The 17,040-nt window shown below is 69.2% G+C and overlaps 2 protein-coding genes across 4 annotated transcripts; one reads left to right on the top strand and one right to left on the bottom strand.

Annotated features, from left to right (window-relative positions):
• Nucleotides 1–487: 487 nt before the first annotated feature.
• TMEM91 (transmembrane protein 91) lies at nucleotides 488–7,829 on the bottom strand. 2 transcript variants are annotated; one of them, XM_073321354.1, is made up of 4 exons: nucleotides 7,743–7,829; nucleotides 5,178–5,623; nucleotides 3,842–3,979; nucleotides 488–3,294 (listed from the first exon to the last, which is right to left on the bottom strand). In XM_073321354.1, the coding sequence occupies exons 2-4, from the start codon at nucleotides 5,559–5,561 to the stop codon at nucleotides 3,136–3,138; spliced, it is 681 nt and encodes a 226-aa protein (XP_073177455.1). In that variant the 5' UTR covers nucleotides 5,562–5,623; nucleotides 7,743–7,829; the 3' UTR covers nucleotides 488–3,135. The 2 variants fall into 2 exon arrangements, with proteins under 2 accessions (XP_073177455.1, XP_073177456.1); XM_073321355.1 differs by having other exon boundaries at nucleotides 5,178–5,658; nucleotides 7,743–7,804.
• A 5,282-nt stretch (nucleotides 7,830–13,111) lies between these two features.
• B9D2 (B9 domain containing 2) lies at nucleotides 13,112–16,602 on the top strand. Of its 2 annotated transcripts, none has more exons than XM_073321848.1 (4): nucleotides 13,112–13,210; nucleotides 14,396–14,487; nucleotides 14,768–14,893; nucleotides 15,434–16,602. In XM_073321848.1, exons 2-4 carry the CDS (start codon nucleotides 14,400–14,402, stop codon nucleotides 15,745–15,747), a joined length of 528 nt encoding a protein of 175 aa, XP_073177949.1. In that variant the 5' UTR covers nucleotides 13,112–13,210; nucleotides 14,396–14,399; the 3' UTR covers nucleotides 15,748–16,602. The 2 variants fall into 2 exon arrangements, with proteins under 2 accessions (XP_073177949.1, XP_073177950.1); XM_073321849.1 differs by lacking the exon at nucleotides 13,112–13,210 and adding an exon at nucleotides 13,308–13,389.
• Nucleotides 16,603–17,040: the final 438 nt, after the last annotated feature.

Genomic DNA, 17,040 nt, shown 5'->3' with positions numbered 1-17,040 from the left:
CCCCCCTGGGGTCCTCTCCTTCTTCTGTCGGCTGCAGTCCCCGTGTTGCACCCTCGCTGTGCTCCACCCCAGAGCAGCCACGGCCTGTGTTCGCGGGTCCCCTGCAGTTACAGCCTGCGAGGAGGTAGCCGGCAAGACCCCCGGCCGTGCCCCCTCTGGATTCTGGGGGGTGGGATTCTCCTCCCCCCTGAAATCATGGGGCTCCCCCCCCTTCACCGTCAGCAGCCTCCTTGGCAGAGCCAGGCCGCTGCTTTGGTTAAGGAGCCTAATCGCTTTGATGAAATGATTGTATTTGCCTGTCGGCTCCGTGTGCGTCTCCTGCCCTAACCCGTCTGCTTGCCCCCTTTCCAACCTCCTCCCATTTTCACACTACGCCCCCTGACCCTCCCAGCCCGGGCGCGGCCCCTCGGTGCAGGCTGGGGGGACCCTGCTGAACACCCCCGTTCCTCAGGCCCTGTAGCCAAAAATGAAGTTGCACCCCAATGGCTCATTCCTCACGCTCCCCAAGCCCAGCCAGTGACGTGACTCTGGCTGCGGGGAACGGGATTTATTCTTTTATGCTCGCACCTTGTGGCAAACCCACCCACCCCGAAAACCCCCAGCAGGCAGTGGAGAGAGATCTGCATGACTTAATAACTCGTGGGGGTGTTGGGCTCAGGCTAGACCCCAGCCGCTGTCCCGCCAGGCTGAGAGCGGCACCCCCAGCTCGACTCCCCGCAGCCCTGCCCTATCTTTCCCAGCCACGGTGGGGGTGTCGGACCCATGAGCCGCAAGTGGTCCAGGCCCAGCCCAGCAGGACTCAGCCTGGGCTGGCCGAAAAGTAAAGCCGGCACCCGGCCCCCACCCTGGGGCTCTGCACTGAAACAACCCAGCCAGCTGGGCCGTGACATTTCACATCTGCCCAGTGGATTTAGCCGCGTGACTCCAGTTAATTTCTGCGGTGGGGGGGAGGCTCAATCTGCTGCCTGGGTTTGAAAAATCTGTCTGGAGCAGTTCTCCGCTCGCAATCCCCCCTGCCGTTTTCAGGGGTGCTGCGAAGGTTAATGCTCTTCCAGTTGCTACAGCATTGTAGATACAGGGACCTGTCTCCGGGAGCTGAGATGCAGCCACCTCTGGGGTGGGGCACGGGGACTTTGTGCAGGGACCCCTCACCCAATGCTTAGATGCAGCTGCCTCTGGGGTGGAGTGGGGCACGGGCTGTTCATACATGGATCCCTCACCCTGCACTGAGATGCAGCCATCTCGAGTGGGGCACGTGTATTTCAAGTTCTGCTTGTTTCATGTGTGTTTAGCTGGGTTCTTTGTCTAATCTTGGCTGTTTACGCACTCGTGTGTGACCTAAACTGCTGTAAACGTGACCACCAAGCGCTAAGGAATCGGCTGTGAGTAGATTGTGTTGAAGCCGGCCCAGGGGCCTCCCGAAATGTGCTGGGGGGCCGTGCGCGGCTCAGGGGCCTCCCGAAATGCGCTGGGGGGCCGTGTGCGCCCTGCAGGCCGGGCACCCCGCTCTGGCCCAGGGCTGGGCTGTCGCAGTGGGAAGGGAAGGCTTGGCTCAAACTCAGCAGACAGGTTTTTAACCCCAAGCTTTCTGTGGGGTGCGGGGTTTAGAAAACCTGGCCTGAGAGGGGCGCGGTGGGGGCTGCTATCCTGGGAGTGGCACCAGCCTGAACCAAATTAGGGCCAAATTCTCCTGCTGACACTAGTGTGAACCTAGACTAGCTTCTGAGCGCAGTTCAGCTGCTCTAATTTACTTTCTGTTGCTGACTCACAACCGCTGGGGGCCTGGCCCCATTGACTCCAATGGGAGCGACGCTGATTCCCAGCCGCTGGGGGCCTGGCCCCGTTTGCTCAAGCTCGGCGCTGCTGTACCGTGCGAGCAGACCCGTTAAACCCACCCAGCCGTGCCTCTTGAAAGCACCAGCCGGCACCAAGCCACTATTTCCCCTGGCTGAGCAGGGGCTTCGCTGTCTCTCCCCCAATCTCCGGTGAGCGGGGAGGGAGGAGTGGGATGGGGGAGCACCGGGGTGGGGTGGATCTTCGCGGTTTCCCCGCCGTCAGAGCAGAGCTGGTGAGCCAGCCAGCCACGCCGTCTCCTGGGGAAGTTTTCCGCCTGAGCGGGGATCAAGGGAACATTTAAGGCTTTCACTGAAAAAGCCAGAGCAGGGCTGGTGAGGGCCCATCAAGCTGGGGTGGAGCTGCAGGGCCGCTCAGATGCTCCGGGCCCGAGGGGAGAGCCTGCAGCCAGTGGGGCAGGACCACGGCCGCATCCCCCCACAGCGGAGAGCGCGGGAGACTTACTTGGCTGCCGCAGGATGGAAGCGGCTGCATCCTGCTTCGTTTGAGGATGAATTGTCTCAACCGTGAGGATGTCATGGGGTTGGAGGGAGAAACTGAGGCACCAAGAGGGGGAGGGATTTGCTGAGGTCAGACAGGGAGTCGGGTAGAGAACACAGGAGTCCTGGCTCCTCAACCCCCCCTGCTCTAACCACAGGACCCCATGCCCCTTCCACAGCCAGGGATAGAACCCAGGTGTCCTGGCTTCCAGCTCTTCCCCCTCCTGTAACCCACTAGCCCTAACCCCCCAGCTGTGGATTGAACCCAGGTGTCCTGGCTTCCAGCCTCCACCCTGTAACCCACTAGACCTCTCTCCCCTGAAGCTAGGGATTGAACCCAGGAGTCCTGCTCCCAGCCCCCTGGCTCCAGGAGATAACCCACGGCCTCTCTATGGGCCTCCACCCCCTGGGGGCAGTGGGAAAGCAGCACCCCCGCCTGGGGCATTAACCCTTCCCCTCCCCTCTGGGGCTGACCCCTTGCTGCCCAGCAGATGCGGGCAAAGTGGATGGGGCCTTTACTGGGTAGGGCGCCCCCGTTGGACTGATCGCAACCCTGAGTGGAAGGCTGGGGGGCGGGGGACATACAAAATGGGGATACAGTTTGGAGGTGCAGTGAAGGAGGAAGGAAGTGGGTCTGGTCGGTCACCACGAACCAGGCTCCCAAACCCTGCTCCTGGTGAACCCGGGCGTCCGGGCCCATGTCTCTGGTGGCGGGGGAGGGAACTGCTAGTCCAATTCTCTCTGCTGGCCTCCGTCCCCGTGGCAGCTGGGCCGGCCCCCGGCTGTCCGGCCCCCGGGGGCGCTAGGGGGGGCCCTTGTCGGACAGGTAAGCGATGAGCACCACCACGGCCCCAATGTAGGTGCAGACTCCGAGCAGGATGGAGAGCACGGCCAGCGCGAAGGTCCGACGCGAGGCCGCCCGCGCCCCCGGGAAATCGCCCTCCGCCGAGGCCTTGTTGGTCTGGGGGAGGGGAGAGCCGGTTAGAGGGGGGAGGAGGAATCCCCTGAGACCTCCCCCCCTCGAGACACCCCCCCCATGGATAGCCCCACCCCTGGCTGGATACCCCATGACGCCCCCCACACACCTCCCGTATGCTTTAGATCCCCCCGCCATCTGCCCCCTGCCCCGCCGGGTACCCTGATCCAGCCCCAGCCTGGGCCCCCGTCCACAGCTGGGTACCCGGAGACACCCCCCGCCCCATTCCCAGGCCAGATCCTCTCACCCCATAGGCCCTATGGGCCACGCAGTGCCCCTTCTGCCCTGACCCCCCCCCAAGCTCTGGGGATGGGGGGGCCGGGGGGGGGCACTGTGACAGTGCCCTGTGTGGGGTTGGGGGCCCCCTGAGGGACTGGACCAGTTTTGGGGGGGCAGAGGAAGTTATGCAAATATCTCCCATAATGTATGCAGATTGTCCAGATTTTACTGCGGGGTGGGGAGGGGAGGGGCTAGGTGGAGGCCCAGCAAACTCGTCTCCCGGGTGGGCCGCACCTGTCCCTGCCCCGCTCACCTTCTGGGACAGGTGGAAGGCGGCGATGCCCAGGGGCCAGAAGCAGCAGAGCATGGAGAACACGGCCAGGCCCAGGTGATCCTGCGGCAGCATCAGGCCGAAGTCGCTGTCGCTCTCACTCTCGCTCGCCGAGTCGTTCTGGGTGGGGGATGTGGGGGGGGCGGGAATCCAGATCAGGGGGTGGGGGGAGTGCGCTCCCCTGGCCGCCAGGGTTGACCCTAGGAGTCCTGGCTCCCAGCCCCCTGCTCTGACTACTAGCCCCCACTCCACTCCCAGAGCTGGGGAGAGAACCCAGGAGTCCTGGCTCCCAGCCCCCTGCTCTGACCACCAGCCCCCACTCCCCTCCCTGAGCCAGGAATAGAACCCAGGAGTCCTGGCTCCCAGCCCCCTGCTCTGACTACTAGCCCCCACTCCCCTCCCTGAGCCAGGAATAGAACCCAGGAGTCCTGGCTCCCAGCCCCCTGCTCTGACTACTAGCCCCCACTCCACTCCCAGAGCTGGGGAGAGAACCCAGGAGTCCTGGCTCCCAGCTACACCTCTGCATCAGAGGAGCAGAGCTCTGAACCCTGAGTCTAGGGCCCCTCGGCTGCAGGGCAGGGTCCCCGGGCTACGGAGCTCAGCCCTGTGGTGAGGGCCTGGTTGGACGCTCCTGGGCAGGGCCAGATTAATCATTTGTGGGCCCCCATGTGGGCAATGGTGCATGGCGCGGTGGGGGGCGGGGTTGGTCCCCAGAGCGAGGGGCCAGCCAGGGGCAATGGGGCATGGAAGGGGTCGCCCCGCTCCGCCCAGCCCAGCGCCGGGGCACTATTTACAAACTGGCAGTTGCCAGACGCACAGTGGCCTGCCCGGCCCCGTGCTGCCAGCCTGCCCCTTCCCCTCGGGGGCGGGCCCAGGCCGCGTCACGCAGCCCCGGCCCCCCCACCCAACACCCACCAACTCCGGAGTGGCGCGATCAGCCAGGCCAGGGCCTGCCCCGGCCCGGGTCCCTCAAGACCCACTTGCCTGGAGGGGCCCAGCCAAGCCCCCCACACTGTCCCCCCCACAACTGACTGAGACTGGCCAGGCTTCTGCACCAGTCCCAGGGGCCCCACTCGTGCCATTGTAAACCCGGTACTGCTCCCCAGACCCGGTGAGCAGGGAACCCCAAAGACCCTCCGGGATAGCGTGGACTGTGACCAGCCCCACTGCAGGCCATTGATTTACTGACCGGGCTCGTGAGCCAGTCCCTGGAGCTCACGGAGCGATGGCAGGTGGCTAGTGATTCATCCCCCAGGCCAGTGCCCTCCAGCTGCTGGCAGGGCTCAGCCGGACGCCTGGGTTCCCAGCCCCCCCTCACCTCGAACTCAGGCAGCAGCTCTCCATCCCCCACTTCGCAGCAGACCGTGTGAATGTCCTTCTCCAGGCAGAGCTTCTTGGGGCGCTCGGCCGGCTCCCCAAAAGCCGTCTCGCAGTACCCCTGCTTCCTCCAGCTGGGGGGCTCCCCGGTCTTCCATGTGGAGCCCGGTGGGGGGGCCGGCTCGGGGCTGCCCAGTGGCTCCACTGTCCTCTGCAGGGTCCCTGCGTCCAGCAGCTGCTGGGCCAGTTCGGGGGGTGGCGGGGGCAGGCGCCTCCAGCCGGGCCGAGAGAAGAAGCCGGGGTGTTCCCGCCGCGCCTCCCCAGCCAGGGCGCCCCCGGAGGGTTTGGCCAGCAGCGGGCGCTGTAGTTCGTGGCTGTTCTCCATGAGGCGGGGGGAGATCCCTGCTCCGGCAGGGCGTCCGGCGCGGTCTTGGGCTCCCAGGTCACCTGGTGGGGGGGAGTAAGGGATAAACAGGATGAATCTGTAGGGGCACAAAAAAAGGAGACTCCCAGGCTGGAGCAGGAGGAGTGGCTCCCTCCGCTGGCAGCGGTGCCAGGCTGTTCTCCCCTGCACGCGAGGAAGGGAGGAGCGTTGTCCCTATGACACACAAGGGGAAGGCCTCGCAGAGCTGGCCAAGGGACCCAGGAGTCCTGGCTGCCAGCCTCCTGCACTAACCACTAGACCCCACTTCCCTCCCAGAGACCCCGGGGGCCTGGACAAAGTCCAGCTGCTCCCCGCCTGGCCGAAGCAAAGAGCCCTGGGTCTTGATGCTGGGAGCCCAGGTGCCGATTAGACCATTCGTTGCAACCGTGGGTCCCTGCCTCGCCCAGCGCCTTTCGCTGGCGGCTGCCTGGAGGGGGCTGGAGCTGCTTTCGCGCAGAGTTAGACCGGCTGCCTGCAGGGCCCCCCCAGGGAAGGGAAGCTGTTCTCCAAGCGGCGCAGAGTCGCCCATGATCTCCGGCAGCCGGCCCCTGCCCCGGAGCGCACATGCCCCGGAGGCTTCTCCTCCCCGCCCGGCTGCCGGTTTTGTGCCAATCTTCTCGCTCCTGCAGCCGGCTGCCGATTTGCTCCGCCGCTTCTGGGGGGCAGGAGGGCGGGCGGGGCCCTAAGGAGCAGCCGGGCGGTGGGGTCGGGGCGGCAGGAGGCGGAGGGCTCGGGGGAGGTGCGGGGAAGGACGCGCTGAGTCCTGGGGGGGGGCGGTATCTGGCGCCCGGGGGGAGCGGCACAGGGCGCTGGGATGAATTTGGCCTCCAGTCCCCGCCCGCCCAGAAGCAAGCTGGTGCTGGGGAAACTGAGTCACGGAGAGGGGAAAGGGAGGGGCCGGAGCCCCTGGTGTCAGTCAGTGGTAAACCTGCGAATGGAACCCAGGAGTCCTGCTCTAGCCCCTAGACCCCACTCCTCTCCCCGTCCACATCTACCCAGCCCAGCTGCCCGGGTCCATGAGCTCCCATCGCTCCCCGGGGCTTTGGTGAGGGACTCGGAGCTGGGCCGGGCGGCGCTGGGGAGCCCCCGGAATCTGCGCCACCCCCTGGGGCGTGGGAAGCCGGCCGGGGGGGTGCGGGGGGGGCAGGTTTCTCTCCCGCTCCCTGGGCCAGCTCCGCTGCAGACTGGCCACCGGCTCCCAGCCCCGCTTCTGTGCCCGGCGCTGCCCCCAAGCAGAGGTCGCACCCCCCTGCCTGGCGCCCGTGGGCCGGGGCTGGTCAATCCGCGTCCCAGCCCGGCGGGGCCCCGCCAGACCCAGCTCCTTCCCGCGGGCAGGGCCCCCGGCTCCGGCCACCGGGGCAGGGGGGCCGCAGCGTCGGCCCTGGGTCTGCAAGGTGCCGAGCTCCAGCGTGTGGCGACCCCGACGGACCCCAGCTGGGGGGCTGCCCCACGGACCCCAACGGAGCGACGGCCGACGGACCCCAGCTGGGGGGCTGCCCCACGGACCCCAACGGAGCGACGGCCGACGGACCCCAGCTGGGGGGCTGCCCCACGGACCCCAACGGAGCGACGGCCGACGGACCCCAGCTGGGGGGCTGCCCCACGGACCGCACTCACAAAACAAAGGAACCCACCCGAAGCTCTGGGATCGCGGCCCCATGCCCAGCCTTGGCCCTGGGGGAGCCCAGACTTTACCTGGGGGGGCAGCCCCATTCTCCCCCCCCGAGTTAGTCGCTCCTATGGCAATAGGTGAGGTCGTGAATGGGGGGGCAGAGCCCCCTGTGGAGGGGCAGGAAGGAGATTTGGCTTCTCACCCCCCCGCCCCCCACGCAATCAGCTGGGAAAGACACTGACTCGTGTCCCCCCCCCCCGCACCGGAACCTGTGTCCCCCCCGCTAGGGACAGGGGGTGCGGCTCTGCCCGGACCCCTTCGGATTCGGGGAGAGGTTGCGGGGGGGGCGCTGTGCTGAGCTTAGCAGCCCCCTCCCGCCTCAGTTCTGGGCCAGATCCGCAGCTGAGGTAACGAGCGTCTCCAGCGACTGACCCCAGCCATGGGTCCGGCCCCATTGACACCCGCCGGGGCCCTGCCCCCCTGCCCGGCTCCAGGGACCCCCCCTGGCCGGCTCTGCCCCCGGCACTTACCGGCACCTCAGCGCCCGCCTCCGCCCGCCGGGCCCCCGCCAGCCGCTCTGCAGCCCCCCCAAGCCCCCATCCCGGGGGGCTGCTCCGGGCCCCCGGCCCCCCCGCGGCAGGAGAGGCGAAAATCCCCCGGCCCCGCACGTCCCGCGCCCCCCGCACGGAGCCCGCAGCAGCTCCGCGATGCAGCCGCAGCCCGGCTCCGCCCCCCGCCCCCCGCAAGGGGCAGGCTCGGGGGGGCTGGGAGGGGCTGGGGGGCAGGCTCGCAGAGGGGGTGGGGGGCTGGGGGTCCCCAGAAGCGCTGCCTGCTCCGGGCTCGCTCCCACGCGCCTGGGCCGGGGGCGGCGGGGGGGGGGGGGCTGGAAAGCGGGGGGAGGCGCTGGGGGGGGTTTGCATCACTGCTTTGTTACCAGCATTAGGGGACCTGGCGTGGCAGTGAGACCTGCCCCCCCCCCCGACAATGTAGAGATGTGAGGGGTATGGGAACCAGGACTCCTGGGTTCTCTCCCCGGCTGGGGGGGGCAGATGCAGGGAGCGAATTAACCGGGCTGAAGAATCGCCCTGACCGCTGACGGGGTCTCCCCGCTGAGCACCTGGGGACGGGGGGGGCAGAGCCCGGGCGGTGTCATCCCATGGACCCAGCCAATGCCAGGGGGCAGGGAATCCTGCCAGCCCGGCCCTGGGCTCCCCCCTGCCCCCCAGCTCTGCGGGTGCCCCTCATTCTCGACCCGCAGCCCCCTGCTAGCCTGGCCCTGGCCCCCCAGCTCTGCCGGTGCCCCTCACTCCCGACCCGCAGCCCCCTGCTAGCCCGGCCCTGGCCCCCCAGCTCTGCCGGTGCCCCTCACTCCCGACCCGCAGCCCCCTGCTAGCCCGGCCCTGGCCCCCCAGCTCTGCCGGTGCCCCTCACTCCCGACCCGCAGCCCCTGCCAGCCCAGCCCTGGGCTCCCCCTTCCACAGGTCGGGGGGCCCATTGCTTCCCAGTGGCCAGGGCCTTCCCTCTGGGAGGCCGCCGGCCCCAGCTGACCCAGCCAGCTCCTTGCACAAGGGCTGGCCCCGGCTTCGCGTCCCCGGCCGGCCTGTGAGCCGAGGGGCCCATGGAAGATTGAGGGGGCTGGAGAAGCAGAGCCCAGCCGGGGGCTGTAGCAGCCGGGCTCCTTCAAGAGTAACGCTTCGGGGCCTGATGAATCATTCATAGTGGGCTCCGTGCGTGGGGGGGAGGTGGGGGAGGGAAGGGAACTGGCACATGGGTGGGCTGCGGGTCGGGAGTGAGGGGCACCGGCAAAGCTGGGGGGCAGGGGGGCAGGGGAGAGCCCAGGGCCGGGCTGGCAGGGGCTGCGGGTCGGGAGTGAGGGGCACCGGCAGAGCTGGAGGGCAGGGGGGAGCCCAGGGGTGGGCTGGCAGGGGCTGCGGGTCGGGAGTGAGGGGCACCGGCAGAGCTGGGGGGCAGGGGGAGCCCAGGGGTGGGCTGGCAGGGGCTGCAGGTCGGGAGTGAGGGGCACCGGCAAAGCTGGGGGGCAGGGGGGCAGGGGAGAGCCCAGGGCCGGGCTGGCAGGGGCTGCGGGTCGGGAGTGAGGGGCACCGGCAGAGCTGGGGGGCAGGGGGGAGCCCAGGGGTGGGCTGGCAGGGGCTGCGGGTCGGGAGTGAGGGGCACCAGCAGAGCTGGAGGGCAGGGGGGAGCCCAGGGGTGGGCTGGCAGGGGCTGCGGGTCGGGAGTGAGGGGCACCGCTGGCTTGCGAGGGCGGCTTTGATGGGTCTATGTTTGGTGGCCCCTGAGGTCGCCAGGCTCTGTGGGGCAGGGCCTGTCTCCCACAGGGCCTGAAGGCGCCACCGGGCCGAGAGCTGGAGCCCCCCCCCGCCCCGGTGCCAGGCGCTGCACAGACCCTGCAGAGACCCTGCAGGGGCTGGGCCCTGCCCTGGGGAGTCCCTCCCCCACCTCGGGGGCGTTATTGCCCTTTGCTGGGGATGCTGGGCCCAGGCCTGGCGGCGGGGGGGCAGGCTGGGGGTCACGTGGGGAGTCGCAGCCTCTGTCCAGCCCTGTGGACTCAGCACCCCCCCCCCCGCGTTCTCCGTTTACCTCCCCCCAGCTCCCCTCCCCCCCTTTGCCATCTGCTGGAACTGTCACCCTCCCCCCGCCCCCCCACAGCGCTGGGCAGCCACCAGCCAGCTGCTCACAGACAGGCGGGGGAGGGGGAGGGGGAGGGGGAGGGGGTGGCACAAGCAATTCCCCCCCCGCGTTCCCCCCCCCAAGCTGCAGGTTCTGCCCCCAGGGCCCCCAGCCGAGCTGCTGGGGGTGGAGGGGTCTGGGGTAGGCTGCCCACTGCACAGCCTGCCCCCCCCCAGCTGGGCCCCGCCCCCACCCCCCATTGCAGGGGGTGCATGGAGAGGGGAGGCAGATGGATGGTGTCTGGGGGGCTCAGCGTGACGGACGGCTGGTCTGATCCATTCTGGGGGCCCGGAACCCCCTGCCAGGCCCTCCCGGGGGGACTTCAGCCGGCCAGGGTGGCGGGAGGGGGAAGATTGGCAGCGTGGCCTAGTGGACAGGGCCCTAGACTGGGCCCCAGGGCTCCAGTCCTTGCTCTGTGTCGCGGTCTCCACAGCTGGAAAGGGGGGCTGGTGACCCCCCCCCCGCTCCGTGAAGTGCCCGGGGAGCAGGGGAGGGAACGTGCTGGGTGGGGGGGAGAATCCATGAGCTGAAAGTAAGGGGGCCAAGCAGCGCCGGGGGGGCCAAGGAACCGTCTCCCTCCTGCCAATGGGGTGCTGAGTTACCGAAAGGCCCCGATCTGGGTGCGAACAGCCCCCCCCCTCCCCCAACGCCGCCTCCTCCCCACGCACGCGGAGGCGGGAGCAGCCACCAGGGACCCAGGAGTCCTGCTGCCAAACCAGCATCGCAGCAGCTATTAATAGACGTCGCTACCCAGCCCTGCCGTTGCCCCTCACTCCCGACCCGCAGCCCCTGCCAGCCCGGCCCTGGGCCCCCCCAGCCCTGCCGGTGCCCCTCACTCCCGACCCGCAGCCCCTGCCAGCCCGGCCCTGGGCCCCCCCAGCCCTGCCGGTGCCCCTCACTCCTGACCCGCAGCCCCTGCCAGCCCGGCCCTGGGCCCCCCCAGCCCTGCCGGTGCCCCTCACTCCCAACCCACAGCCCCTGCCAGCCCGGCCCTGGGCCCCCCCAGCCCTGCCGGTGCCCCTCACTCCCAACCCACAGCCCCTGCTACCCCAGCCCTGGGCCCCCCAGCCCTGCCGGTGCCCCTTGCTCCCGACCCGCAGCCCCTGCCAGCCCGGCCCTGGGCTCCCCCCGAGCCCTGCTGGTCCCTGAGCCTTTCTCCGGAGAAAAGCCCAGCCAGCGCTCCCTGCTCCGAGGGCCTCGCGCTGGAGCCGGCTGGCCCCGGTGTCTCTGAGCCCCAGCAATCCCACGCCCTCTGACAAGCCACCCCCTGACGCCAGGACGCAGGCCCTGGGCTGGGTTGGAACTGGCCTTCGCTGTAGGCCGTCCTGCCTTGGGCATCACCCCAGGGTGGGGCTGGCCAGGACTCCAGACCAGGAAGGGAACGGGGCTAACTGGGATTCATGCAGAGCGGGAATGGGCCAGGGCTCAGCCGGCTGCCCCCTCCCCCTCGCTAGCCCCCCGCCCCCTCCCAAGGCAGCTCGCAGGCTCTCTGTGCAGGGAAGCAGATGGAGGTGGGGGTAGGCGGGCGGGGGCATTAGGTGCCTCTGTTGTCTTCGCTGCACTCTGGCGTTTCAGTTTAATTGCAAGAGGCAGGAAATAATCCCAGCTCGGAGTTGGGGGGGTGGGGGCGGGCTGGCCACGGGCAGCTGGAAATAGCCCGGCAGCCGCGCGATGCTGGCAAGAAGGGTCAACCCGCGGGGCCAGGAGAGCGAAGCGCCCCAGGGAAGCCTGGCTGAGCGGCAAGGAGGAGCAGTGGTTAGAGCAGGGGGGCTGGGAGCCAGGACTCCTGGGTTCTCTCCCTGGCTATGGGAGGGGAGTGGGGTCTAGCGGTTAGAGCGGGGGGGCTGGGAGCCAGGACTCCTGGGTTCTCTCCCTGGCTATGGGAGGGGAGCGGGGTCTTGTGGTTAGAGCAGGGGGGCAGGGAACCTGGACTCCTGGGTTCTCTCCCTGGGTCTCTGGGAGGGGAGCGGGGTCTTGTGGTTAGAGCCGGGGGGCAGGGAACCTGGACTCCTGGGTTCTCTCCCTGGTTCTGCCACTTATTTCCACTGTGACCTCGGGCAGGTGCCATCTCTCTCTGTGCCTCAGTTTCCCTCTCGCTCAAGGCGGTTCACCCCCTAGCACTTTCAGGTGCTAGGCAGGACCTGGAAACGCAAACCAGGCTGCTGGAAGAGGTGTTTCCAGCCCCTGTCGTAGGCCTCATGCAGGGAGCCGGGGCTGGCCAGAGCCCCATGGTTCCCGGAGGGTCCCTGAGCTGGGAAGGGTTATTCCTGGTCACCAGCAAACGAAATGGCCCTGGGCCCATGGACGTGGCTGAGGGGAGGGTGCCCAGGCCTGGGCAATGCACCTCATTGGTTGGAGGAGGAATGTGAGGTCTGAGCAAAAGCCAATCAATTTTCACTGATCAGCGGTGGGTATGAGCCCTGCCCACTCTGAGGCACAAGCCAATCGCCACCCACCTGAGGTCAAGAGGGACCGCCCCCGGGGGGGTGTCTTATCCTGTAATTGGCTCTCTCCGGCACGGTGGGCCTGCGGAACTCACTGCCGCAAGATGTCACCGCGGCCTAGAGCTCTGCAGGCTCCAACTCACCTGTGTCTTGGCTTCTTGTGCTGATTTAACAAAGCCAGAGGGGGCCCCCCCACGTGAGTGACCCCCCCCGGTCTCTCCTCCAGCTGCGTGAGTCCGAGGCCCTGCAGGGCAGGGAGGCAGGTGGGGGGCAGGGGGTCGGATATCGCCTCTGGCTGCGGCCGAGGGGGGGGTTTGTTGGTCCCACGTTGGGGGGGGCACATCGGGGGGCCTGGGATTGGTCGAGGGTTCGGCTTCCTGGGGCGAAGCGCTTTGCCTGTGGGGCCAGGGCGATGGGGAGGGGGAGCAGCCGGGGGGCGGGTTCCCCTCCCCCCCACTCTAGCTCGCCCATCAGCTATGGGCTGGCTGGGGCAGGGTCTCCCTGTCACTCCCACGATGCCCAGCCCCGCCCCCCAGCTGTCAATCTCTCTGCCCTTCCCAAGATGGCTGCCGCAGGGCTTCGCCCCGCCCAGTGGAGGCGCCGCCTTCCTCCCATGACCCACCCAACATGGCGCCGCCCTCACGATGGCTGTCATTTGCCGCGCTCAAGATGGCCGCGACCCTCGCCCGCTTTCCGCCTTCCTGGGCGGGGCTTCCGCCCAAACGCCGTCACGTGCCTCATCCGCCCGCCAATCCGGCTTCGGCGCTGGGCTGGGGCCCCCGCCCTCCCCGGTTGCCGTGGCAGCGGCGGGCGGGGCGCGGGAGCGGCGGCTGGAGACGAGGCCGGGGCCGGGGGGTCGCTCGCGGGTCCGTAGCGCCCGGGCAGCGAGGGGCGGGGCACGGCGGGCGTCGCGCGGTGCGCATGCGCGGGGTGGCCCCTCTCCCCCCCCCCCCACCCCGGTGCGCGCTGAGGCGGGGGGACGCGCCGCCTCCCCGTGCGCGCCCCCGGCACGCCCCGAGCACGCGCCGCCCCAGCCCCGGGCGGGGTGTGTCCGGCGATGCAGCCACCTCTGGGGCGGGCCGGGCGGCAGCGCACAGGAACACGGAGCCGCGCGCTGGGCAGGGCCGGGAGCAGGACTCCTGGGTTCTCCCCGGCTCTGGGAGGGGGCTGGGAGCCCGGACTCCTGGGTTCTCCCCGGCTCTGGGAGGGGGCTGGGAGCCCGGACTCCTGGGTTCTCCCCGGCTCTGGGAGCCCGGACTCCTGGGTTCTCCCCGCCTCTGGGAGGGGGCTGGGAGCCCGGACTCCTGGGTTCTCCCCGGCTCTGGGAGGGGGCTGGGAGCCCGGACTCCTGGGTTCTCCCCGGCTCTGGGAGCCCGGACTCCTGGGTTCTCCCCGGCTCTGGGAGGGGGCTGGGAGCCCGGACTCCTGGGTTCTCCCCGGCTCTGGGAGGGGGCTGGGAGCCCGGACTCCTGGGTTCTCCCCGGCTCTGGGAGCCCGGACTCCTGGGTTCTCCCCGGCTCTGGGAGGGGGCTGGGAGCCCGGACTCCTGGGTTCTCCCCGGCTCTGGGAGGGGGCTGGGAGCCCGGACTCCTGGGTTCTCCCCGGCTCTGGGAGCCCGGACTCCTGGGTTCTCCCCGCCTCTGGGAGGGGGCTGGGAGCCCGGACTCCTGGGTTCTCCCCGCCTCTGGGAGGGGGCTGATGGTTCGCGCAGGGGGGGGCTGGGAGCCCGGACTCCTGGGTTCTCCCCGCTCTGGGTGGTGGCTGGTGGTTAGAGCAGGGGGGGCTGGGAGCCCGGACTCCTGGGTTCTCTCCCCGGCTCTGGGAGGGGGCTGGTGGTTAGAGGGGGGGGGGGGGGGCTGGGAGCCCGGACTCCTGGGTTCTCCCCGGCTCTGGGAGGGGGTGATGGTTCGAGCAGGGGGGGCTGGGAGCCCGGACTCCTGGGTTCTCTCCCTGGCTCTGCGAGGGGGCTGGTGGTTAGAGCAGGGGGGGCTGGGAGCCCGGACTCCTGGGATCTATTTCTAACCCCGCCCCTTGTCCTCCCCCTGCTGCAGGATCATGGCCGAAGTGCACCTCATCGGGCAGATCGTGGGAGCCAGCGGCTTCCCCCGCAGCAGCCTCTTCTGCAAGTGGGGAATCCACACAGGTGAGCCGGGGCCCCCCGGGGGAAAGAGGGGCTCCGCTCGTGGGCTGGGGCAACAGGGCTGCAGAGGCCCAGAGCCTGAGCTAGTGGGCTAGAGCAGGGGGGCTGGGAGCCAGGACTCCTGGGTTCTCTCCCTGGCTCGGGGAGGGGAGTGGGGTCTGGTGGTTAGAGCTGGGGGGTGGGGGAGGGCTGGGAGCCAGGACTCCTGGGTTCTCTCCTCAGCTCTCATGTGCTCCCTTCCCGAAGCCTCTGCCCCCCTCACTGACTGCGCTTCCCCCCCCAGGTGGCGCCTGGAAGCTGCTGTCCGGCCTGCGGGAGGGGCAGACGCAGGTGGATCACCCCCAGCTGGACGATGTGGCCTACTGGTCCCACCCCATCGACGTGCACTTTGCCACCAAGGGGCTGCAGGGTAAGTTCCTCCCTCCGCAGGTTCCAGCCCGGTGTTCCCTGGACTGATGGCCCAGGAGATCCGGGGAAGGCTGCGGGTTCCAGACGGGAGCTTTGGGGGTGGGGGGCAGGAAGCCCTGGCTCAGAGTGGGGCAGGGACGGGGAAGGCAGCCCTGGCTCGGGCGGGCGGGGGGTGCGTGGCAGCCCTGGCCAGGCGTGAGTTAGTTTCTCTCAGTGAAGGGAATTTGGCTCCAGTTGTGTGAGACACCAGAGGCCGTTTGTTTTCCAGTCCGTCTCCCCCGGGGCTTTTCTTCCCCTCCCTTCGGCCCCGCCGGAGCTGGGGATGGCTCTGGGGTGGGGGGCAGAGCCCGGGTGGGGCAGGTGCAGCCGTACATCCCCCTGCTTCCGGAAGCGCCTTGTGTCCTCGGCTGCAGAAGTGTCCCCAGGATGGATGAACGCTCCCATCCGGCCCCAGGGCAGGACTGGCTGGCTTGGGGGGCAGGGGGCACCTGGCTTGCAGAGGGGGCTGGGCACTGACGGGTCCCCTCTCTCTTGCCGTCAGGCTGGCCCAAGCTGCACGTGCAGGTCTGGCACCAGGACCCCTTTGGGCGCCGGGAGCTGTACGGCTACGGCGTCTGCCACGTGCCCTGCAGCCCGGGCTGGCACGCGCTGGCCTGCGTCACCTGGCAGCCCCTGGGCTCGTGGCAGGAGCGGCTCTCCCAGCTCTTCGTGGGCGGGGGGCCCCAGCTGCTGAACAGCGACCTGATCTACACGGGGGCTGACCGGTACCGCCTGCAGACCACTGCCGCGGGCACCGTGCACCTGGAGCTGGGCGTGGTGCTGCGCCACTTCGCCCGCTACGGGGTGGAGTGCTAGGGAGCGGGCAGGCCCCCCGCTGCGGGGCGGGGCTCTAGGGAGCGGGCAGGCCTCCCTCCATGGGCTGGGTGCTGTACGGACCCCCTGCCATGGGGCGGGGCTCTAGGGAGCAGGCAGGCCCCCCTCCGTGGGCTGGGTGCTGTACGGACCCCCTGCCATGGGGCGGGGCTCTAGGGAGCGGGCAGGCCCCCCTCCGTGGGCTGGGTGCTGTACGGACCCCCTGCCATGGGGCGGGGCTCTAGGGAGTGGGCAGGCTCCCCATTGCGGGCTGGGTGCTGTATGGACCCCCTGCCGCGGGGTGGGGTGTGAGGGGTCTGCACGGATCCTGCCCCTGCTGCAGGGTCCGGGGGGGGGCTCTGGGGAAGCCCTTGGATCCAGGGGGGTCACCGCAAAGCCTTCCCCCCTTTAACAGTGTGGACATTTCAGCTGCTTGATGGGGCTCTTTTGTAAGAACGGGGCTGGGGGGGGAGTTGGGCTGGCCCAGGGGGTGGGGAAGGGGCCACGAGCTCTTTCCCCTCTGGTGGGCTGGTTTCAGTCTGTGTTTCATGGGGGGGGCAGGACTTCTGGGTTCTTTCCCCCGCTCTGCCATTGACCCTGGTGACCTGGGGCTGGCCCCTGTGCCCTCTGCCCTCTGTAACATGGGGCAGCGCTGTCCGGGCAGGGCGCAGAGCCGCCGGGGGCCGGTGGGAATTGGACCCATCGCTGGCTCCATGGGGAGCGCTGGGGGCTGGCGGGGGGGAGGGAGGCCCCTCTGCCTCCTGCTCCCCAAAGCGCTCCCCCGCCCGTCTTCCCCCGTCTCTCTCCCCTGCCCCCCATTGAACAACCCCCCCTTATATAAAGATCCTTTTGCACTAACGGCTTTTCCGAGAGTTTCTCTTCTCCCCCCGCCCACCGATAGCCATGGTGACCCCTACAGCAAAAGATTATGGGGGTGTAGCTGCAGAACGGTGGGGGGGCCCGTTGATTGGGGGGGTAGAAACATAATCAGCGATTGCCCCCAGACGCCTGCACCGCGTTCGTTCCCGCCCCAGCCCGCCGCCCCCCAGAAGTGCCATAGCCCGTGGAACTCATTGCCACAAGGGCCGAGCGGGGTGGGCGTGCTCCGTGGGCCGAGAACAGCCAGCGGGAGGGCGACGATATCCCCGGGAGCTCGGGGAGGGGAGGAGTGTCTCCTGCTCCCCCCTAGCTCGGGGGGGCAGGTGGCTCTCGGCCGTTGGGGGGGCCCTAGCTCGCGCTTTGCCCCCTGTCCGTGTCCCCAAGGGGTCAGTGGCTGGTGCTGTTCCAGTGTCGCCC

The sequence above is a fragment of the Lepidochelys kempii genome, chromosome 23 (assembly GCF_965140265.1).
Source record: "Lepidochelys kempii isolate rLepKem1 chromosome 23, rLepKem1.hap2, whole genome shotgun sequence".
Classification (NCBI taxonomy): Eukaryota; Metazoa; Chordata; order Testudines; family Cheloniidae; genus Lepidochelys; species Lepidochelys kempii.
Note: the sequence above shows the minus strand (reverse complement) of the source record. Positions and strands in the feature narration are given on the sequence as shown.

Coding starts and splice junctions, on each gene's coding strand:
- TMEM91 (XM_073321354.1), bottom strand. CDS start 5,561: ATGGAGAACAGCCACGAACTACAGCGCCCGCTGCTGGCCAAACCCTCC. Junction 3,980..5,177: donor AGCTGCTGCCTGAGTTCGAG/GTGAGGGGGGGC, acceptor TCCCCCACCCAG/AACGACTCGGCGAGCGAGAG. Junction 3,295..3,841: donor CCTTCCACCTGTCCCAGAAG/GTGAGCGGGGCA, acceptor CCCCTCCCCCAG/ACCAACAAGGCCTCGGCGGA.
- B9D2 (XM_073321848.1), top strand. CDS start 14,400: ATGGCCGAAGTGCACCTCATCGGGCAGATCGTGGGAGCCAGCGGCTTC. Junction 14,488..14,767: donor CAAGTGGGGAATCCACACAG/GTGAGCCGGGGC, acceptor TTCCCCCCCCAG/GTGGCGCCTGGAAGCTGCTG. Junction 14,894..15,433: donor TGCCACCAAGGGGCTGCAGG/GTAAGTTCCTCC, acceptor TCTTGCCGTCAG/GCTGGCCCAAGCTGCACGTG.